General features: G+C 42.0%; 1 protein-coding gene across 1 annotated transcript in view; it reads left to right on the top strand.

Moving 5' to 3' along the window:
• LOC117493410 (RNA binding protein fox-1 homolog 3-like) overlaps positions 1 to 22,389 on the top strand; it is a 238,042-nt gene that overhangs the window by 21,768 nt on the left and 193,885 nt on the right. Inside the window, 1 exon segment of the mRNA XM_034143951.1 lies at positions 18,845 to 18,941. Coding sequence (XP_033999842.1) covers positions 18,845 to 18,941 — 97 coding nt within the window.

Raw genomic sequence — 22,389 nt, 5'->3', positions numbered from 1 at the left:
TGCTTGGTAGCACATGTCTTCCGAGTCACTTGCTTCAGAAGCGAGGCAAGAATACTTCCTGGCATTCGGAAAACAAAGAGTGGAACACGCGAGCAAGTGTGCAGGTGTGCGTCATATGAGAGGCCCCGCCTTACATTTTCCGCCACAGATTTGGGGAAATTGGTCCGTGCGCAAAGCATTGTGGGGATTTTAAGACCGCGGAGTCTACACATGTGCAGCCTCGAAATTTCTCGCTACGAAGTACACCGGGCTCGGTAGATTTCCAAGTATGCTGGAGATTGGAACAGTCCTTCGGCGGCACTCGATGACGTAGTATGCTTGAAATAGTGGCTCTGAAGCAGCTTTACTCGACATTGAGAAACACCCTCTGTCTGAAACCAGAGCCCAGTCTGCTCTGATTGGTTAGCTGGTGGGCTCTGATAGGATTGACCAACAGCTCAGAGATGTCCCGCCCCTTAGCCTATCACGTACAATGTTTTGGAGAGCTAGCCAGTAGAAGCAAATAAGGGAAAACCCCAACAAGCGTAATAGAGCACCAACATGTATAAGGCATTTTGTAATCCTTCAGAGGAAAATGTGTTCTATGCAAAGTTATCACTCTCAGCTTCAAAGGACAGAAACAAAGACAATTATTTGAACTATTATAATGTGACACCAAAAGTCCACATAAAGGGAGATTTAACTTACTGCCACCAGATGCCAAAGAGTGAGAAGTGAATAATGGCGGAAAGTGCTCCCCATTAGATGGCTCATCATCTGTGAGATAAAGTTATGTTTGTAAAAAAGAAACTGCAGTACAAATAGACGTAAAACAATAAAGCTACAGTGCTGCTCAACCCGATGTATATTGCATTTGTGAAGCAGTATGGCTCTGCAAGCTGTTTTTTAATGGATTTCTGAGAGCAATGGGCACAGACGCAAACCTGCAGCCGAGCAGACTGTGGTGCAGTTTCGGAAATACATCGTCAGGTTTCCACTTTTTCCCGCTTTTAACAGCTGTAAGAGGGGGAGAGAAAGAAAGAAAAAAAAGTCAAATTGCAGCAGTTTTAGCCTTTCACTTTTGATTCATCACTTCATGAGGACGAGGCGACCCCACCGACAGCAGAGCATCATTTGGGCAAATAGAGTGAAACTACGGCATCTCACTTAGGGGACGCTCTCCTCCCTTTCTGCCCCACTTAAGTGATTTAGGCTGATGGGGCGGGTGTGTTTGTGTGTGTGGTGCAGCTTTTTGGCTCAACACATCTACGTTTACTTTACAGTGGATGTTTCCAAGCAGCCACACGTACAGTAAACAATACAAGTTGGCAGAGGTGGGAGAAGTACTCAGATTTTGTTCTTAAGTTAAAGTAGAAGTCCCAGAGTGTAGGGTTAGGGTTAGTAAAAGTCCTGCATTTAAAATGTTACAGGGTTAGGGTTTAGTTAGGGTTAGGGTCTGTAAAAGTACAAAAGTATTAGCATCAAATGTACTTAAACTACAAAGAGTAAAAGTACTCATTCTTCAGATTAACCCATTTCAGAATAATATCTATGATATGTTTTGTTTGTAATGATTGATCATGAAAGTGTTCTCAAAGCTGGTAAAGGTGCAGCTAGTTTGAATGACTTTGTATACTGCAGGGTAGCTTGTGAATTTACTCCAGGTGGAACTAAAGTCTGATTTAAGTGTTGATTATATTTCACATCATTCATCCAAATATGCAAAGTAACTACAGCTATTACATACATGTAGTGGAGTAGAAGTACACAATTGATCTCTGAATTGAAGTGAAGCAGAAGTACAAAGTAGCAAAACGTTGAAATACTCAGGTAGAGCACAAGAACCTCAAGATTGAACTTAAGTACAGTACTTGAGTTAATGTACTGATTACTGTTGACAGAGTATATTTCCAATCAGGTGCACGTACAGTAAATTATAAAAGTTGGACGTGCTCTTCATTCTCACCGTTGCTTCCCCTCTTTCTGCAGGGATAGATGTTTCACTGATCTCTCCCATTAAGGCCAAAGACAAGTCATGTGTAATGTATGCCCCCTCATGCAGCCCCCTCATATTTGCCACACACAGCACCTCTTCTCAGCCTTTGGGCGCTACATTCATATGAGGGATTAACAATCCTTTGTCACCGGACCCCATTGACATTTGAGTGAGCATTAGTGAAATTATAACTGCATCTGGACAATATCCAGCCACGTTTTTGCTCCCGATGTGATGATGGGAAAGGTGGGGGGGGGTCAATTGTAGCCACACGCTGCAACCAGAAGGGAGCAGTCTTGTGCCTGGGAGTGTGTGTGAGTTGTTGGTGTGTGTTGTTGAGCCTCTGTCTGTGCTGTACACGCCGGGGTATGCAGAGATGGGAGTGTGGAAGTGTGAAAGAGTGATTTGGTCCCTTTTGTATCTCGCCGAGCAGCGCCCTTAGTTCTGCATGGGTGGAGGTATGAAGAGTCACAGTGGGGGAAAAAAGAGGCGCAGCTCTCTTTAAGGCAGGCTTTACCCATTGGAGTGTCCCCATTTGAGACACGGTGCCCAGCTTATCCCCCCTAAAGCACCTTTGACTAGGCCAGCTTCATTCCGCTCCCCCTTAGGAGAAGAACAAGTGTTCACCCCACCCTGTCGGACCTTGCACAAGGAGTGTGGGCATCCAGACCGACAGGGATGACTCATCCTCAGCCGAGTCCTATTTCTCTCTCTCCCTTAACCAAATTTGAAAAGCGACTGTGTTTGTAATTCACCTCTGCGCCTGAATAAAGCTGCGCTCCTATCCGAAATGAGCTTTATAAACTGCAGAAGTGTGATGGCTGTTTGTGCTCGCCCCGTCCTCAGTGGCAGCAATAGAACATGAGTGGTTTGAGGTTTATTTATTTATGCCTTTCGGGCTCTCTTTTCCTCTTCATTTTGGGGCTAAGAAATGGCAAGCAAATGCCGCTGAGGCTGCAGAGATTAGGTTAGCATTGATTGCTTTATTGGTGTGGTTGGATTGTTTCGTATCTGGGAACATTTGATGTAAGCACAGACATTTGTCTTGTCTCGCGCTGTCTCTGTTTCGCCGAAAGATCATTCATTTCTCTCAGTGCGTGGGATTTATTGGAGATACAGAAACTGCATTTTTTGTTATGCACCCTGCATTTCTTTACATTATGAATGCAGATAGAGGTCCAATATCTGGCCTTGCTATTATCACTCTCACAGGAGCTGTTGCAAGTAATGTTCCAATTTTAATCAACACCTAATTACATCCAATAATGCACATGTAGCTAATCGGCAATTGTAATTACTAGGTAGTGCGGCCTGAGAAGTATGGATCTGACTTGCTTATGGGGAGCTCTGCTGCTGCTGCGCACTTTTGGACGTACAGCAGCATTGATCATAAAAGTCAATCATGACACACATTATAGTAACTTTTTTATGAGTGCTCTGCAACATTATGCAATCGCTCCTCCTCAGTTTGATGCCCCTTCCTTTATTTATTGTGCTGAGCTGGTGCTATCCCCTCCAGACCTCATTGTGGATGTGTTTGAGCGCATCAATACCATACTCTTTTGGCATCAACCATCAATAGTCGGCCCATTAAAATATGGAATTGCTTAACGCAACACAGTAAGATGCATTTCTCTGTATGGAGACGGGTATTTGCAAATAGCCCTCAGATCAATGGTCTTTTACAGCCTTCTGAAACCATTGTCTGCAAAACAATTGGAAATCTTTGGGAGAGTATAGTGGGGGCAGTGCGAGAGGAGCTGGAAGAGGCGAAGCATCCCAGCACAGCGGCAAATTAATTACCCTTGTGAAGAATGAAGGTCTGTGAGATTTGCTTTTTGGGCCATTATCAAGTGACACTGCGAACGATTGTTTGTCCCTCTCTGGGTAATGTAGCCCAAACAATGGCTGGCCCAGGCCATCATATGGATCATTAGTAGCTCGCCGTGGGACCGCGTCCTATGAAGTTGCCCTTCCGAGGGACTGAGGGGGTTTCTGGGTCCTCTCCCTGCTTCCTCGTACCAGGGGACAGACAGCTGACAGCCCACAGGAGAAGATGGCCGCTCATTAAGGACTGGTTGCACTCGAGTTGGGTCGTCAGAGCAAATCCCAGCAGGCGAGAACGCGGCTATTACTGTAACTGTACGGTTAGCCTGCCGAGGGACGCCAAAGCTCATGAAGACACCAGAGAGAGAAGATTGTGCCCCGCAATCCAAATAATAAATGCCAAACAGTGTGTCGTGTGGATGGAATTAGCTGTTGAGTTTATACTGAAGAGTTTAAAATAATGAATTGCTTTTAAAAGGAGATGTTTTTGCTCTTAAACAGCTGCTGTTAGTTGCGTCAGTCTGTTGTGTTCAGTGGTTTTTAAGCCTTTCATAATGATTTTATATACAGTAAATCCCAGAGGAAATGGCACTAACGTCTGGCTTTAAATAAAACATAGTCTCAGGGCTTGTAGCTTCAACCAACTAATAGTGTCAGTGCATGAGCTGGAGCGGGTACATAATAGATTTCCATCAAAACAATGGCTAGAATTATGAACCATTGTATGTTCAGTGTCCCTGTGTTTTCAAACAAAAAAATTGTTATTACTATCATACATCAGAGCAAACATGGTTATTCTAGAAGCAGTCCTCTGCGTTTTGATTCAAAAGGTTTCTGTATTAAGGACATTTTCCGGGCTGTGTCTATTGATGTAACCCTGGCTTTGGTACTCCATTGCTAAATAGACTTAGATATCAATGTTTTACTTTAAAATATATTTAACTAGCTGCCCAACTTCGTCATACGTGTTTTGGAATTGAGTGCAAAACACAATTGCCTATCAATATTTTTGTGGAAAAAATTAAAATAATACTGTGACATCAAGTCCAGAGGCATAATGTAATCATCAGCATCTGGATAGTTTATGAAATGTGCTGTTCATCAATAAACCAAACATTAATGTCAAAAACAAATGAGACTTTTTAGGTTGGAATCGTTTGTTTTAGCTGCAGCTTGAAATATAATCTTTAACATTCTCATACATTCCTCATTCTTTCACAAGCAAGAACAAATAACAAATGTCCCAATTTAAGGCATTTCCAGCCACGAGGTTATATCTCCTCTTAAACCAACAAGCTAACGAAATAAATGAATAAACAAGGAAAACAGTTTACCTTGAACCTGTGGTCCAATTTGTTTGTCCAAACAGACATATAATTTAATTCCAGCGCATGTTTTGAATGTATTGTGCATTGCAAGAGAAACACATTTCCCCAGCGAAATGGGAAAAGCACAAACAAAATTGGCAAGGTGCTGATGGATTTTATGTACAGAGGATGTATAATGCCCCGTGTCAAAAAAGCAAAGTGAAATTTCCTCTTAAATATGCAAAATCCCGGCTGTCTATTGAATGATAATAGCTCGGCACCTTGTCGCTGGGTTGCTGACTCCGTTGGCTGCGCTTCAAAGGCCTGTTGACTAACTTTGAAAAGACCTTGTGTTTCCTGACTCTGGGCTTTCTAAGATTGGACAAATGCAGCAGAAAGAGGGCTGTACGAGTGCCAGTCACGGCTTCCCCGAGACGCCGGAGGGATGTCAGCCTTTGAAGTGATAAAGACCCACTGTTTCTCAAGACAGCCTTCTCATATGGCCGAGGTCTGTGATGCGCTCATGTTTTTTAAAAATGACTGTGTTGCTTTGGCGCACCATGACTTTCTTTGGGGGGGGGGTCATATGCTGCGTGACTTAAATTCTTTACATTTTTCTTTAAAGTCAGGAGATCTTGGTGCTAGCCTTCTTGTGGTGTACACTTTGTGGCCTATAAGTGTGTGGACACCCTGGTGTGTCTTGGGCTCTTTTCATGGTTTTTGATATGCCCCTTGGTTCCAATGAAGGTGAATTTTGATAAGATAGCATACAAGAATGTATTAGACAATAGTGTTCTTCCAATTTTGTAGCACGAGTTTAGAGGAGGCCCTTTCTCTTTCACTTTGGCATGTTGCAAATCCAGGCCCATAAAATGTTTTGAAATGTATTCCCAGTTTTGTCTCGAATAACTTCACTGGCCCAGGAACAGCCCAATCTAACTATAGCTGGATTACCTGCTAGACGGCCCCGGGGTCAGAATCTGCTGTTGAGCTTCTATTTGGTCCTCCCCTACTCATATCCAACACCAACCATCACTCCAATTCCTTGTTAACTGAATGCACATTTTTTCTGTGCTTAATGGTTGATTTGTGGTACAGAGATGTTTCAAGAAATATCTACCACGTAAACACATAATTAACTACAATAAAGGAAGTTCTAAAATTAGATTTTGACAGAAGCAACTTCTACAATCATGGTTAGAAGGACAGATTCAAATGATAATTCAGACACTTGTATCCAAAGCTACTTACAATAACTGCATTCAAACATCACAAACTCAAAGAGACAGAATTCTTCAAGTACATTAGCTTTCAATAATGAAGGACGTACGGTACAGGAGTGACATTTAATTCGTTTTCTTCGTCCATCAAGTTGGTTTACAGTCTGGGACCCAACTTTGGTAGACCCTATCACTTAACCAATGTTCTAAAGACCTGCTCAAAGCCAGAAACCAGAACAGTTTAGGCTGTTATAGTCCAACAGGACTTTACATGGCGTGTTTAACAATCCCATACAATAAAACACTTACATTTCCACACACTTTTGGCCATGGGGTGTGCACCACTTAGTGTAATCCATCACCATCATCAACAGCTCTTACCACTGCGTCCTGATTCCTCCAAATCCAGTGTGCATTATGCGCCCGCCAGTTGTTATGTCACATGTGTAAAGGCTTAATAAATGGTGTGTGTAGCTCCACTCCATGAAAAATGGGCTGCTCCTTGTAATCAATGCAGGAGCAACGTGAATCGGGCCGGCCATTATTCTGTTGGCCTAATCATTTCAAGAACCCGAGACAAACTACCACCTGTGCTCAGAGCATTGATCATGTGTAGGTATTCTATTAAATCTAATAATACACTTTCTTTTGGCTAAATCACCCTGCACATTTCAATACCAAATGACTTCTGTTCATTCTATTAAACTGGAACTACTCTCAATTATGTTTCATAGTCCTATTGTCTGATACTAATGAAGATGAAACACTTTCATTTTTCCAGTTAATTAGTTCATATTTAACAAAGGTGCTGTGCCATCAGACTCCGAGGAAGGACTCTTTTTTTTCTTTTCTCCCCTTCCTCCCTCTCTGTCTCTTCGTCGCCTCCAATGGCATTGGAAATAATCCTTTTGCCTTTCATCCGCAAATTGTGTCTGTGTTTTTCTCTTTTTATTTTTTTTTATTTCAACACTGTTTTAATTGAATTCTTCAAAAGAAACCACCTGATCCTCTACGTTATTTTATTTTTTTTTGAATGAGCTTATGCTTTGTGAATGTACTGATACTCCAGGTCCCGTTGGCAGGCAGTGCCAAGGACAGCTAATTGAAGGTGAATTGATAATGCCCCAGCTGTCTGTGTGTTGCAGCCTCATAGCCGGTCTGCTGTGCGCGTCTTTGATAAGTAATTCATCTGTTTGGCCTCGCAGCACTGCCTTGTTTCTTTCATGTCACTCTCTCTCTCCGTGTGTGTGTGTGTGTGTGTGTGTGTGTGTGTATGAAGCCTTGGATGCTCTCTCCCTCAGGCTATGTGTCTGTAGTCATGGTCAACAGGGGGTGAATCCTCTGCTCTCTCTGCTCTCAGACTCTCCATCTCTGGGTGGCATTATATTACTTCATCTTTCTCTCCCAGGCTTCATTCTAATTGGATCCAAACACAACTTGCAAAAAAAAAAATCTATACAAGTCAGCCACCTAATGTCCAACTTCAGAAAACAACAGAGATGGCAAACGTACAGATACTAATGTTTAAAAATACTCTGGTAGAAGTACTGACTAAACTTATTTACTTCTGTAAAAGTAAAGAAGTATGGGCTTTGAAATGTACTTAAGTAAAAAGTACCCATAACTAGCAGCTGTTTTAAAGAGTACCTGACCTCCCTTTATATTAATAGAACAATAATGTCTTTGTTGGCTAATGAATGTTTCCATGCTGAACAACGGCAACATGACAACGTTTTCATTGGTCCCTCTTCTTTAGAGAAGACCAGGAAATGATGGATACACGGATCGTGTTCAAATCAATAGGCACGCAATGACTCTACATAATAATGATCACGCCACACATTCAAACTAAAGGAACCAGCCTGTTTGGGAAATGTAAGAAGTAGAAAGTACAGGTGTTTGTGTTCAACATGTAAGAAGTAGAAAGTACAGGTGTTTGTGTTCAACATGTAAGAAGTAGAAAGTACAGGTGTTTGTGTTCAAAATGTAAGAAGTAGAAAGTACAGGTGTTTGTGTTCAACATGTAAGAAGTAGAAAGTACAGGTGTTTGTGTTCAACATGTAAGAAGTAGAAAGTACAGGTGTTTGTGTTCAACATGTAAGAAGTCAAAGTAAAAAGTCATCAGAAAAATAAGTAGCGGAGTAAAGTACTGATACCAGAAAAATGTACTTATGTACAATAACGCAGTATTTGTACTCCACTACTTCCCACCTCTGGAAAACAATCCAGGAGTGATGTCGAGAGCAGACTGACTGACACCCATAGGTGCAGCTCACCCTGACCTCCTCCTCCGGATTGCCTTTAAAGCTCCCCTCATGTGACCCCCCTCAAAACCCACCCCACCTTTTGTTTTTGCGGTGCGATTCATTAACATGTTTGAGGTGGACATGGCGGGCCACAGAGCGGCTTCTGAATCGATGCCTTTGCCTCCCAATCTGCCCTTTATCATGTTAATATGATTTCCATTGATGGAACGCTTTTTCAAAATGGCATCCCTCTATGGTTTTACATATTGACTTTTTAATTCATGGCCCTCAGTGGCGCATCACTCTTGTTGTGCCGCCGCTGCAAGAACGCTCCCAGATCAGAGACGGATGTTGCTCGAGTGTGGAATTGACTTCAGGGCAGTGTTCTTTTTTTTCTTCTTACTTTGTGAGTGTGTGTTCGTGTATGTGTGTGTGCCGGCTGGCCCCACCCTTTTCTTTCTCTCTATGTCTCCCCGATGATGTGTGTGTGTGTATTCTCTCGTTAGGCCCGAGCCAAGAAGTACAGAAAAAAAAATATCCACTTCAGTTTCATGTCGCTGGGGCGATGAGTAAGTTGCCTCTTTGCTAATGTTCTCACCAAAATACAACCCGGCCTCAATAGTAATAATGTTTATAGCTCATCCCAATAGCCAGTGGAGAATTGCCTGAACCTGTAACATAGCTATAACAGGAAATAGAGAATTTAATGCCCCGTAGAGTTACATCGTACTAGCAGTAAAACATATATTTCATTATATATGGTGAAGACTGAAGAATGTTTCTTTCTTATTGTTGCTCCCGGGCTTGTTTTTGAGAGGATTAAGATATTTTGTTTTGCACGTTTAATGAAAATATTTTCTCACTGGTCCTGGGATTTCTGAAATATAATCTAAGACATAAATGTAGTCAGAATTTTCTCATGGGTTGTTTTTTCATTACATAAAACTGTAAGTGTTTCATAAGGCAACATAAACGACTATTAACGAGGAACACTGAGATCTAGAATGAATGTGGGTAGGAACCTTAGAGAGGCCCTATTATGCTTTGGGGTGTTTTTCCTTTCATGTTGTGTTATATAGATTTTTGTGTATGTCAATGGTTCCCAAAGGCCCCCAAAAGGGGGTTTCTCTCCCCCCCTTCCTCAAACACCTCCATTGGACTCAATTTGTTTTCTTCGGTAACACAATGACATCACTATGAAACACTTGCCCTTCTATCGGCTAGCGCTTGAACACATTGTACATGACAGACTAAGGGGCGGGACATCTCTAAGCGGGTCAACCAATCACAACAGAGCCTGCCAGCTAACCAATCAGAGCAGACTGGGCTCTGGTTTCAGACAGACGGTGAAAAGAGGTGCTGCAGCACAGGCAGGATGAGAAAAACAAAGACCTTTTTGAACATTAAAGCATGGACACATGTCACAGTAGAGGCACAAAATACAAATGTGAACCTAAAAATGTTTTACTAATAGTTTTTTATGATATAGCCCTCTAAAACCTACGTAAATGTATCTATATTTTCTCAAAGTTACCAAATACCTCTTGCATTAACCTCACAAAAATCAAAATGGAGATAACAATCTTTAAAATAAGTTATGTCTTGCATTCCGAGTCACATTACATATTCTTTACAAGTCTTATATCTAACTTTCCATAAACTATAGGAACCCAGGGTATAATAACGCTGAGAGCCAAATGAATGTTAAAAAAAAGCTACTGTTGAAATTGCATTATGGCTCGACAGTTGTCTGATGCCTGTAAGAGACATAAAATAGCTGCTGTGAACTTCATCACCACCAACTGTGAGCAACAGTTGCCTGCTCATGAACAATTAAATGGAAATCAAATGATTGTCAGCGCACCAACATTTTATGCGCGGCGATTCAATCCTCCAATCACGTGCACGCGGCACATCATAACATGCTTCATTTACAGCGGTGGCGGCAGCAGCCAGCCAATCACTTTGTCTTTGCTTTGGCTATTGACACTGAGCTTCCTCCACGCACGTCTGGGGTTCCTCAGTGGAGAGCCTCGCAGATCTATGTTGAGCTCGCTGATTAAGCAATGGCTCTTCTCTCCATTTCAAATGACAAGCTGCCAGGGACTTTGGTTTTAAATTGTGCAATTAGTGATCTGGCATGCTTTGCTTGGCTTCAGTCAGACTCAAATCCCAGTCCAGGGCCTCGCCGAAGCACAGTCGACAACACATACTCCAGGAGCATTTGTCAGACAAATTCATCCGAGCCTCCACTTCCACTCTGCTCTCTGAGCACACTAACCTCCCTCAAATGTCAGCCAGAGTATTTACCGTCTCACCGGTGGGTAAACAGTGGTGATCCGCGTTAGCTAGCAGCAGATTTACTGTGATTCCTCTCAATCAGAGCAGATCATAATTCACTGTTTGTTTACACTTGTGGTTTTTGTACAGATGCACAAAATGATGTTGAGTAGGCATCGGCCTCTGCCAAAAGTTGTACCGCTCCATATCCAAGGCGTTAAAGATGATCTATATCCCCGCAGTCATAAATTATAAATATATTTACATTTACAATATCCACCTAGGACTGCTACAATAAATCTACATAATCTTGTTGGGTTTACTGCAGCAAATATATAAATTGGGTTACTCATTTTAGGTTGCAAAACTACAAACCAGCCACCTCCTGATCATTATGTTGGCTCAAAAATGACTTATATAAGATAATTATTACTGTACTATATAAATAACCTCAGCTTGGATAATATTGAAAACAGCTTAGATAATAGCCTTAATATTTAATTTCCCCCCCCCTTTGAAGTTGCAGCTGAGTACATTGAAAGTTCAAGAAGAATGTGGTAAAACTTGTCATCACCACCAAGATTCATTTGAACATGTATTTTTAATAGACTCGTGTATGAGTCGAGTTTCCACTGCTCTGAGAACTGCTTTCATTTCAGCACTAGTTTGTTTCATGTCTAACGCCGAGCATCAGGAGTCTAGCATCTGACCAGCTGGGATTTAATGTGCCTAGCTGATAGATGAAAAACCTGCTAAGTTGCAGAAAAAAATATTCTGAATTACAAGTACCTTTCCCCCCCTTCTTCCTCTTCCTCCTCCTCTTGCATCCAGAAGTACAGCTGGATACTAAATATCATTTCTCTGGTTGGCGTAAACGACAGTCCTCTGCAGAACTGGCATGATCTGCCATTTATCACTGCTGTATTTGCTGCGGTAATTAACTTTTTAATGCTGGGAATTTTGATATCTATTACAAATTAGCACTATTTTTTTGGCGCTTCTCTTCGGGGACACAACAAACACGAGACGTTAGATACATTAGGATGCAAATTTCCCCCTGCAGCTTTTGTTCTGTCGCAGTAACAACTGTTGGATCGCTGTAGCAAGAAGAAGCAGCCAAACAGGATGTTCTGACATTTATCCACAGCAGACCCGCGCATCAGTGGCGAGAAGGAATACAAATGGTAGGAATCATGGCCTACAGTATATGTCCCAATTTTCAGTAGAAGCTTTCAAATCTATGAGAGTGATTTTACTGATGATCACTCCTCTCCCTCAGGAACAGGAGCTGTAAATGTTAACAACACAGAGTTTTTAGAATCTGGCACAGGCTGAAATCCCATCTCTCTGCCAATATATCTTCCTGCTGTTTGATATGTCTTGACCCTTCGTCACGGGCGCTGATGGAAAGTAACTTGGTGCATTTATGTAAGCACAAATTTAAGGTACATGGACTTCACTGTATCTAAGGTATTTTAATGTCCATTTGTATTTATACTACTATTTTATTAATCTACCATATTCATCTGACAGATGTTGTGTCTAATGATTTCAAAAATTTAGATTTTGCATACCAAACATGTCCTTTGATAAAATAAAATGAATTGTTCCTGAGAAAACTGTCCAACAAAATGTTAAATAGTTGGAGTTACAATACATGCTACAGCAATGCAATGTCTTACATATGTATCAGTCATCATACACCATAATGCATTTGCTGCAGGATAATATCCACATATTAACTCCACATTTATGATTTTCTAAGCGTAACTGCCATCGCCACAGCCAAAAACCTAACGTTAGGAACTACAGTCAAATTACTTTTTGTCACCACCACTAAGGTAACACCCGCTAAAGGTGTGATGCGTTCAGAAGTCTCATTAAGCCATTTGTTAGCAACTGCCGTTTTAAGACACATAGAAGCTTTCCCCAGTGGGGTATTTACTGACATACTTGATGTAAAAGAACAAAACGTAGAAAATCTCTTAAGCTTGTGTTAACCCACCTCAAGCATTCAACCAAAACATGTTCAGAAAAAGCGTTTACTTTGTGATAAAGAAACCAGAAGTGGTCAAATTTGAATAATTCCTGGGTTTTAGGAATAATTCCTGCACCATTCTATATAGATAAATAAATGTGACCATTATTGAGTGAGGATAACAACATTAGATTGAATGTTGAATATCAGTGGACTACTATTGGGAATCACAGCAGGTGTTTTTTTCACGATGCCATCATGGCCCAAATGGCGCTGATCACATCAATTCATCAAGCGGCTCACAACACAGACTATGATGTAATAACCCGAGCTGGACTTGTTTCCTCCTCATGGTCCCACCATGGCGCTTTGCATTTCTCCCAAAGCAAACATAGCAATTACAGGCGCTGTCAGTCACTGTCAGATGTGGCATCGGTGATCAATCCAGCCCATTGGACTCAGGACATTAGACATGAACATACATGCAGGGGAGTTAAATCCTCCCCGAGCTGCGCCGGCCTGCTGTTCAATCAGCTTCCTCCACTGGGATCCAATGGGAATCCATTTTGTGTCGCGCGTTGCTGTTTATCTTGCTACAGCTCAGGCAACATCTGTCCAGTTCAACCCACAGAATTCTAAAACTATTCCCCTTCATGCATAAAAATCCAACATTTAAAAACAGTATTGGACAATGTTTTTTTGTGTTTTCAAGTCATTCTTTTTTTTGTTTGCTCATCCTCATTCCGTTAGATAACTGGCCAAATGCGGTAAAGGCAATGGTTTTGATGAAATATACATGTTTCCCTCCAATTGTCCAAAAACACCAAAGGGAATGTGATGTTTTGGTATGACTCCCTTAGAATGGCAAATTAATACCTTCTTTCATTGACTGCCATGTTAGACTGAGTTTGAACAGCAATGCTACCAGAATGCATCGCAGCAGCAAACAAAGTAGCTATGTCCAAATGTAATATCACACTTGTAGCATAGTTTGTGATCTTTTTGTAGTTTCCAAAAATCCCATGTACTTCAACTTTTTTTAATCCACATCAATTGTAAAAATGTGTATGTCAATCAAACTTTGACATTGGAATGTCACTATCTATTTCAATCCACAAAGAGCTATTTGTTGTTACAAAATGTTTCTTTCTTCTAATTTGCTTTTTTACTGGAAGCGCCTTCTTGGGAGTTCAAGCATTTTTGGCCCGCTTTGCTGGCACCTTTGATTAGGGAAATTACTCACTTTTAGAATGAATGCACTGCATATTCAAAGCCTTAAGATAACTTATTATGCACATTTCCAGGTTCAAATTTGTATTTTGTGCATCTACTGTGGCATTATATACTGTACGCTTTCATTTTCAAAAAGTGCTTTATTTTTGATGAAGCACATCGCATTCCAGCCGAGTCTGATTGGTTAGCTGGATGGCTCTTTTGTGATTGGTTACCCGCTTAGAGATTTGTCAAAAATGTCCTGCCCCTTAGCCTCCATCACGTACAATGTGTTGGAGCACTAGCCATAATGTCACTTTGTTCGACAAAGTAAACAAAGGAGTCCAATGGAGGCGTTTCAGGCCGAGGGGTGGGAGTGTGGGAGATACACTTTAGAATTGGAGTCTTTGCAGACCATTTACATGCACACAAACCTATATAACAGACTACAGGAAAAAATGTAACAATTGGTGGGCAGTGTTGAGATATTTGTGTTGTGTCCCTGCAGTAATAAAGAGGACTAAATGTAGATGAACCCTGTCTATCTAGCAATTTATTTACATTGAATAGCGAGAATACACATTCACACCTGTCATTACAGAGCATTTCATCTTTCAAAAAAATGTGGTTTGGCCACCATTTAAAACACTTTAAGACCCTACAACGATCCAACTGATTAAAATGTCAAAATAATGTTATTGAAATGTGTAGGAGCAGCTTACAGCAACAGGTTTCTCCTCATTATTTAACTGCAAAGAAGTAACGGTGGGAATTTGGGGTTCATCCTGTGACAGTTATGCCCGTCGACCCCGAGATGTGCTCGACACGCCCCTGCCTGTTAGAATCAGCAGGAAATCAATAACTGAAATAGAAGTATAGAAGACAAGTGTGCAGACCAGAGGGATAAATGGCAATACATGGTCACAAAATAACTCGTGGAGCACAGTGAGCGCGGCAGATGGATGGATCCTCTGAATGGAATCTGAGTTTTTCCTTTAAGAGCACAGCTATCACGGTGTCAAACCTCTGAGGATAGAAAGGCATAATAGCCCCATTCTTAACTTAATTTCATTGTAGCTTCTGTGCATGTACATTATTCTCATCCGCCCCCGTCGCTCTCGCACAGCACAACAGATACAGATCTATAACTACCGTCTCCGGTCTGGAGGGAACCTGGGGGGGAAAGGGCTTTGTTCGGCTACGGGTCCCCGCCTGCATGGCTGCGCCGCTCACTCCGGCTTGGGTAAAGAAACAGCCATCCACACTGACCTCAGAGCTGTTGTTTAATCATCAGGGCATTTTAATGGCTTGTCAGAGTAATGAAATATGGTTGGAGGCTACCTGGTGCAAACATTACGATAAATCCCTCTCACACAAGCCTACGCAGGGCTTAATGGTTATAAATCATCACTTTGGGGAGAGAAAAATGACAGCTATTAAAATAATGAATGGGATGATTAATTTTTCACATTAAAGATTAAAAGCTATGAGAGGTATCATCAGATATTTGAGCCGCCGTAAACGTTTGAAAGTGAGAGCTTATTTTCCGCACTTTACGACGCCCTCCGTTTCTTCACTGTCATCCAAGTTTCTGCCCCTTCCTTTTTCTTTTACCTCTCTTTTTTCTCTGTGTGCTGGGTGCGCCCGGCGACACAGGCATTCCTTACACCTAATTTGTGCTCTTGTAAAAGTGCTCTGAGGAAAAGCCTTGAAGAACACTCATTGCTCGAGGCAGTACAGGACCCTCTCAGCCTCTCTGCAGGGGCTCCTCAAGGATCACACCGACATTATTTCATACCTCTAAAGCTGTCATACCTACAGCCTTTCACAAGAAGAATAAGAAGAGCCGGCCAGAGGTACTTTGCCTTGTTTTTTGGCCATTTTTCCTCCGTTGTTCTTGTCAGCTTTCCCCGGCTACATCTGTTCTTTGGAAAGCGATCATTGATTAGTCAACTTTCTGCTTGGAAATGCATGTCGAACAAAGACAGTATATAATAACACATGCTCACTGAGCTGGAATAAATCCCCATGTATAGACAAACCATGACAAGCTTTCTCTCTCCGTCAGATGGCTCCCAGGAGAAGGTGTGTTATTGCACATGGGTTCCTAATTCAGCGTTCACTTGCAGGGGTTGTTGTTCCGACATATATCACCCACATTGCAAGGCGAAAGATTAGCGGGGAGGAGCATAATTAGAGCATTAATAACCATACATGTTAGGGAACATAAGTAATTGAGTTTTTTATGATGAATGGGAATGTAAACAAAAGGCAGGAGAGTGAGCGCTTCAATTAGATATTCCAAAGCTGGGCTGTGCCTCAGCAGAGAATGGAGGATTCTCCCACTGTTGCCCAATTATTTCTGTGTTCCCAGGCAATGATAGTATTGCTTGTCCATCTGCAGCCTTCAAAGGGATATTCAAATTGTCTCATTGAAGCAACGGCTCCATTTGTTGGCAGAGAATAAATTGTTGGCTTGAGTATTTTTTCATCCGCTGAGAGCATAGCCAGGTATTTGTGCAGCTAAAGTTATTTACAAAGTGGTGGGAAATTTAAACGACTCCTCTGGCGTTTCCCTGTGCCTCCTTTTTTTTTTTTTCTTTCTTTGATTTCTGGCTTTTTGTGCACGCGTGTGTGGTGTCTTTTTTCTGTTTCCATTTCACTCGCTGTCACTAGAGACACGCGTGACGGCCGCCCCACTCCTCCTTCATGTTCTTCCAGCTCCCTCTTTGCTGTCTGCTAATGATCCAGGGACACCAAATAAAGGGCCACTGAAACAAAATGGCCACCTTAGCTGCCCACTTATATCTCAACCCTCCCCTCTGGAATCAATTCTGACATTTCATTCTGCCCTTATAGAAGGTAATGGTGCATTCAGAGGTTGTTACCGATAATGTTGAAACGGCAATGCTTGGTTTCATTGGAGAGACGTACTGTAACCTCTGCAGGAGGATGGCTTTAGACCCTCTGCCTCTCTTTTCTTTACCTTCCTTCTTATTGTTTTTCCTCTCATGCTGAAAACGTGGTGTTTACTGGCTCAAATATCTCCTTTGGCACAAGTGGGAGCAGCGTTTTTCATTTTGTGTTAACAAGTAACCAACCAGTGTTTGTATTTCCTCCCACTCTTGTGTTCACACAACATGAAGTGAAAACAGCCTTTTAAGTCGGCTAGTCAATACACTGTTTCTAATATATTATTTACTGCCTATGGGTAGTATATCAGAATGCGCTAAACAACTGTTTCGGTTTCGCAGTCATAATCATGTAGAAAGAAATCACAGAGCCAGATGTCTGGCGCTCATTTTACAGCATTAATGTTTTCCTCTGAGTTTATGTAAAATTCATCCTTCTCTGTTTTATTTATTCCCTCGTTTTCACAGCCTCAACAATTAGTCAATTCCCAATCAACAAGAGAAAAGAAATTGCTTTTAATTACTTTTGATAAATGACAAATTGTGTTGGCATGGCTCCCTGCAAATGCTTAATCAGGTGCGGGGCGGGGTAGGAAGGCGTGCACCGGGAGAAGGGATTTCTGCTGGGATGAAATCAATGCGCTTTCTCTGCGGTTCACCGGCTGGGCTTCTGGGCAACAGCCAACCCGAGGCCTGCGAGGATACACAAGTCAGCAGAAAAAGCAGCCGCCGCACACTGAGGCGGAGGCATGCTGCTGTATGTGCCGCCCGACAGACGCATATGTGGGCCGTAATGCTCGCTCACAAGATTAAATGTTTGCAGACGTTGATGCAAATGCACATTCAGACACAATCAGCCACACAATTAGTCACTCTGACCAAACTAATAACATCACCGGCAGATAATGTTATTACTTAAATGCAATAACACCTGTCTAAATGTGTATAATAAAACCTGGTGCACCTAACGTAATTAGAAAAAAAAAAACATTATAACCTTTCACATTGCTATAGTTGGAGATACATGTGTACACATCTTTAACAGTAGTACAAGTGTTTTGAAAACAGCTTTAAAGAATATTTTGCTATACATGTACTTCTGTAGCAAACACCAGATATAGGGTGGTTGCCAGGTTTGATACCTTTGTGCCTAAACAGAGACCAACACACGGAGCCAGACTTACTGTTTACACTTGTTAATAGCCTTTATGCTAAGCTAGGATAACAACATCTTGATTTCAGCTCTACACATTAAATATGACACCTGTTCTTGTTCTATAATTCTACGAAGGAAAGCAAATAAAGGTTTAAAAATGTTGAATACAAGTCGGAATAATAAATACAGGCCGATTCTGGCATTCCCAGTATTATCAGCAAGATGTACTACAACATGGCGTCTTGTTTATTTTAGGGGCATATTTGTTTTTATTGAAATGTCCATCTGAAAAAATAAACAAACTAGAATCAGATGTTTTTATTGTCATCATGTACAATTTTTTTTTTTTTTCTTCTCTCTGTGTTGTTTAAAATAGACAGAAATAAATTAAGCAGTAAAATCAGCAGAGAGAATAAAACAAATTGAAGGTTATTTACAGGTAAAGGTACAACAGTTACAGATTGTGGTTGGGTGTTAATAAATAGATGCTAAAAAAAGCAGATGGATGTGTGATTTTGAGAGTGTCACATGACTTGGTCTCTGTGAGTGTGTGTGCTCACCATCATTGTAAAGTGTTCTGTGGTTGAACAGGGAAGGTGCATTGGACACCACAGCTCTAGGAAAGAAGCTGTTCCTCACTCTGTTAGTGGGTTCTTATTATCCTCGCACTTCACCTCTTTCTGCACTTGTCTGTGTTTTAAGACACAATGTATTTCTTTGTCTTCCTGCAGGGTTCGTCAGCACCTGTGGCAGCAGCAGCAGCGAGTAGAGTGACCCAGCTTCAGCCCGACCGGCTTTACCTGTACATGGAGACCCCCAGCTGGGCAGGTCAGTCTCTCAGAAACCCCCTTTAAACCCTCATGTCCGTGTGTTGTGCTCTGTAGGTCCTGTCTGTGTTTGAAGTTTCTCCCACTCCTACTTAAGGTTTGTTTTGTTTGGACTGGTGGAAAAGCTACCCCGGTTGTATTGATCCAAACTTCACTGAAACCAAGCTTGACACGTTGAATTTTCTATCGGGATCTGAGAAATATCCGGAGAACAATCCAATCAACGTTATATTTTTGGGAATTCCTGCTTCTTGAAACTTCTTCGACAACTATGTAAAGCCATATCTAGATATAAAATCCATCTAGACCTGCAACTGCATGGCCTGTTTTCTCCATCATTTCACTTTAAAACATATTTTGGTAAATGGTCATTGTTTTGGACATCAAGGCCATTGGAAACTTTGTTTTTAGTTAGGGTTAGCGCTAGGTTCAGGGGTTAGGGTTAGGGTTTGAAAATGCCCTTATCACCAGGATAAGAGTGTCTGTTCCTTTCAAAACAACACGACTCATATTGCTTTATTCTGATTATAAACCACAGTAGTAGCAGTAGCAGTAGCAGTAGCAGTAGCAGTAGCAGTAGCAGTAGCAGTAGCAGTAGTAGTAGTAGTAGTAGTAAGGCTTGGATAGGGTTAGGCATACATTACACTTATTACGAGTCTGGGAAATTCATAGTTTGTTTTATAATGTTTTGATAACAAAAGAAACCCATGTTGGATTTCTAGTAAACTAAAGAGTTTACTTGTGCTGATCTCCAGTGACTTCTCGCTACACTGGAGTGATGTCGAGGTGTACTTCAGGGTGTGTCAGTACACCATGACATCACTTTTGTTGGTGATGTCAGGTACAAACCAGCAGTTATGTTGTGTGTTGCACACTTTAAACATTCTTTAAAGCATATTTGCACTCCTTTGAGGACTCTTCCATGATCCACCAATCCAACGCCCTGCTTCTTCAGCCTTTGCTCTTGACAGCCAAAGGTCATCATTCACTCGAGTGCTCGAGGCCTTTGTCAGTTAAACATAACAATCGGTTGTTTATGGGCATATAAACAACTGATGCTGTGGTTCTTCTTGGTAGGACATTCTATTGTGTCCTTTTCTAGATGTTTTCAATTCCATGTCCACTCCCACACATTTGGAAGTGAGACAGTTTGGCTGTTTGAGTGCTCCTGTTCTCACCTGGCTCTGCACGAGAAGCCAAGCGCTCACGAGTCTTAGGAAACGGCTTCACGCCCTCTCGCTGCGGATGCACCCTCACTGTAATAAAGCCTGTATGTATGCACGCCTTACTCTCCCCCTATTCGGCCATATTCTGCTAATGTGTGCTGGTTAAGTAGCGGAAGACTAGAGAAAGACTCTTATCCATATGCCTGAGAGCCCAGGAGCCGGCCTGATCTCTCCCCAGATGGAGTCCTCTGCTTCCCCGCCCATCCTCCGTAGAGCCATATAGCAGGTGGCAGTGAGGATCAATGGGCCCCCGCCATTACCTCCTCTCCACTTCACATCTCCAGCCCCATCTCCGGGGGGGGGGCCCACGGGGCAAGCGCCGCATCTAGCTGCCGCACACCGGGAGAAATAGGGACGTTTTCCATTAGTCTAATTGCTCAGTTATAGTTCTATATTATTGCCGTGATCACCACTGTGGCTTGGTAATGATGGACCTCCCGTGCCCCCACGTATAGCTGGTGGGTGTTATGTTTCCCCCGTCACCACCCATTGAAACTACACTTGCAGCGGGTGTAGGAGGAAAGAACTTAATGCTGGGAAGAAAACCGAATAATAAACAACCCAAAAAGAGAAATGGCTCTTCAAATGTGTTGATGTAAGAGTTTAATCAAATAGCCTCAGCTATTTACATTCTCAACAGGTGCAGCATTCGGCTGATTTATGGAATAAACACTGGAGTTCTAGTGCTTGTTCATTTGCCTCCGCTAAAAAGTGGCAATATGGGGATAATTTGCAATAATTTGCTGCTGCTGTGGCCACTGGTTAAGAATGTTTATATAATCATGATATAATAAGAAAAATGAAAATGAGTTTTTCCCGCAGTTCAGGCCCTGTCAAACACAGCTCACGGACTCGCTAAATGATAATTGCATTCCTCAAGCACAGTATTACATTTTACCCTCTTACTTGTACGGCAAATGGGGGAGTATTATTTTCATTTTAAGGCGATACGACCCGGTATTATTCCCACATCTGAGAAGTACAGTAGAAGGTCCCCCCGCCTCATCAGCGATTACATGAGAAGTCTTCCATCAGTCAGCTGATGAGGTGACGAGTATAATGAATTCATTTACCCTCAAAGACTCTGCCTTTCTTCTCTGTTTATAATATCCTATTTGCATAACCTAGTGTTGGAGACATTGGGAAAGCTTTAGTCCGAGCTTCTAATCGGCGCTGAATCTTCCACAGCTGACCTGCATCCCCTTAACAATTGTATGTTTTGAGCTGTACTGTACTGTACCCAATATACAAGCTGTTAATAAACTTTTCAAACCTGTAGCTCTCCCCACAGGTCAGCACATAAACGCTGCTTCCTGTTTAGGATCTCCTCATACTATTGTTGCTGATTATCTCGCCTATTTTTCCTTAGAAGGAGAAGAATCCTTAGCAGTAATTCCTTTTTTCTCTTTTTTTTTAATACAGGTATAGGTATTGATCTTAGCCTTTGCTGCAGGGGAGTATGTTCACTTAAAAGGAACACTGATGTAGCAGAGCTTATTAAACAAATAGGCCAGAGAACAAGGCCACGATATATGAAACGCTCTGCTAACAAGGTGTGTAATCTATTTTAATCAGATCATATTTTATGAAACAAGGAGAAGGTTGAACTTAAGTAAGAGAGAAAGATGGAGATACTGTGGGGGTTGGGGGGGGTTGTATTTTGAAATTGGATGTGACGGCCCGGGGAACATGACTTGATTTTACATGCATGGCTTTATAATGAAGCCACGCCAAATGGTCAGTTATAGTTAACTTTAGGGGGGAGCTGGAGCCTTGCTGTAATGGGAGGCTAATTCGGGGCCCATAACGCCTTGACAAGCTGCGGAGCGGAGCAGGAATATGGATAAGGGTGTGCGTTAGAGGCTCCGGGGCTGAAGCAAAGGTCTGTATTTGTCTGCAAATTGCTGGGTTGCCTGAGGGTACAACAGGGTCAACAGCGGCGGAGTGTAAACAGACATAAATACAATCCAGGAACACACTCAGTCACACAGAGAGACTCGCTAACTCCCTCAAAGTGTCGCGCAGCAGTGACTTCATGTTGTCATCGCAATTCAGGCCATGATCCTTTTTATATATCTTTACACTGGCGAGTGTTTTCAATCACGTTTTTTCTTGCGCCATAAATTGTTTCAGATCCTGTGACACTAGACTCAGTTATGAATATATGAATATATATACACTACGAAAACCTTAGGAAGCTCCACTAGTCAAACAAGGTAATGG

This window comes from Trematomus bernacchii, unplaced genomic scaffold (genome assembly GCF_902827165.1).
Source record: "Trematomus bernacchii unplaced genomic scaffold, fTreBer1.1, whole genome shotgun sequence".
Taxonomy (NCBI): domain Eukaryota; kingdom Metazoa; phylum Chordata; class Actinopteri; order Perciformes; family Nototheniidae; genus Trematomus; species Trematomus bernacchii.
Note: the sequence above shows the minus strand (reverse complement) of the source record. Positions and strands in the feature narration are given on the sequence as shown.